At 32.2% G+C, this 1,161-nt stretch overlaps 1 protein-coding gene across 1 annotated transcript; it reads left to right on the plus strand.

Moving 5' to 3' along the window:
- Window positions 1-491: 491 nt before the first annotated feature.
- Window positions 492-875, plus strand: LOC150033208 (uncharacterized). The gene has a single exon (XM_090306322.1). It carries the CDS (start codon window positions 492-494, stop codon window positions 873-875), a length of 384 nt encoding a protein of 127 aa, XP_090162448.1.
- Window positions 876-1,161: the final 286 nt, after the last annotated feature.

Raw genomic sequence — 1,161 nt, forward strand, 5'->3', positions numbered from 1 at the left:
CTGGAATTTTTCTAATTTTTGCAAAAAGTTTGAAAATTTGAGTTTTAAAAGCTGTTTTCATTAGAACTTTTTTTTCTTGAAAATTGGTTATCAAAACCTTGTTTTTTTTTCTCTACTTCTTAATCTTTGAAATCTTTTTGATTAAAATCTAAATTTTGGAAAAGTATTTCTCTTTATAAAAATCTTTTAAAAAAATTATTATATTCTCTTCCTCTTTCGAAAAACTTAATTGTTCGAGCTTATGGCAACTACTGGAATAAATGGGTATGGTGAAGGTCAATCTACCACTAGGCCACCTTTGTTTGATGGAAATAATTATGCATGGTGGAAAACTAGGATGTGAATTTATTTGATTTCTATTGACTATAATCTATGGGAAATTGTTTTTAATGGTCCTTCCTACTAAGATAGTTGATAATAAAGATATTCCTAAGGAAGAAAAAGAGTTTAATGATGAAGATAAAAAGAAGTTTTCTATTAATGCTAAAGCCATGAACTGTCTGTTTTGTGCTTTATGTCCTGATGAGTTTAATCGAGTCTCTGCATGTAATTCTGCTAAAGAAATTTGGGATATGCTTGAAGTAACTCATGAAGGAACTAATCAAGTTAAAGAGTCAAAGATTAGCATGTTAGTTCATAATTATGAATTGTTTAAAATGGATGCAAATGAAACTATATCTGAAATGTTTACTAGGTTCACGAATATTGTTAATGCTTTGAAGGGATTAGGAAAATCTTATACCACCTCTGAAAATGTGAGAAAAATTCTTAGATCATTGCCTAAGAGTTGGGAAGCTAAGGTGATGGTAATCCAAGAAGTAAAAGACCTCAAAACTTCCAGTGGAAGAGCTCGTTGGATCTTTCATGACACATGAGATAATCATGAAGGCCAATATGGAAGAAGATGTCAAAAAGAAGAAGAGCTTAGCATTAAAGTCCACTCAAGTTCAAGAGGACTCTGAAACTGAAGCTGAACTAAATGATGAGGAGTTCGCTTACTTGACCAAGAAGTTCAAAAAGCATTTTAGGAAAAGGAACTTCTCAAAGAAAGTCAACAATCAACAAGGCAAAGGAGAAAAGAGGAACAGAGATACAATCATCTGTTATAGATGCAGAAAGCCCGGACACGTGAAGTGGGACTGTCCTCAAAGAAAAGCCATT

The sequence above is a fragment of the Benincasa hispida genome, chromosome 10, assembly GCF_027475165.1.
Source record: "Benincasa hispida cultivar pf3 chromosome 10, pf3_genome.v1.1, whole genome shotgun sequence".
NCBI classification, from domain to species: Eukaryota; Viridiplantae; Streptophyta; class Magnoliopsida; order Cucurbitales; family Cucurbitaceae; genus Benincasa; species Benincasa hispida.

Coding starts and splice junctions, on each gene's coding strand:
- LOC150033208 (XM_090306322.1), top strand. CDS start 492: ATGAACTGTCTGTTTTGTGCTTTATGTCCTGATGAGTTTAATCGAGTC.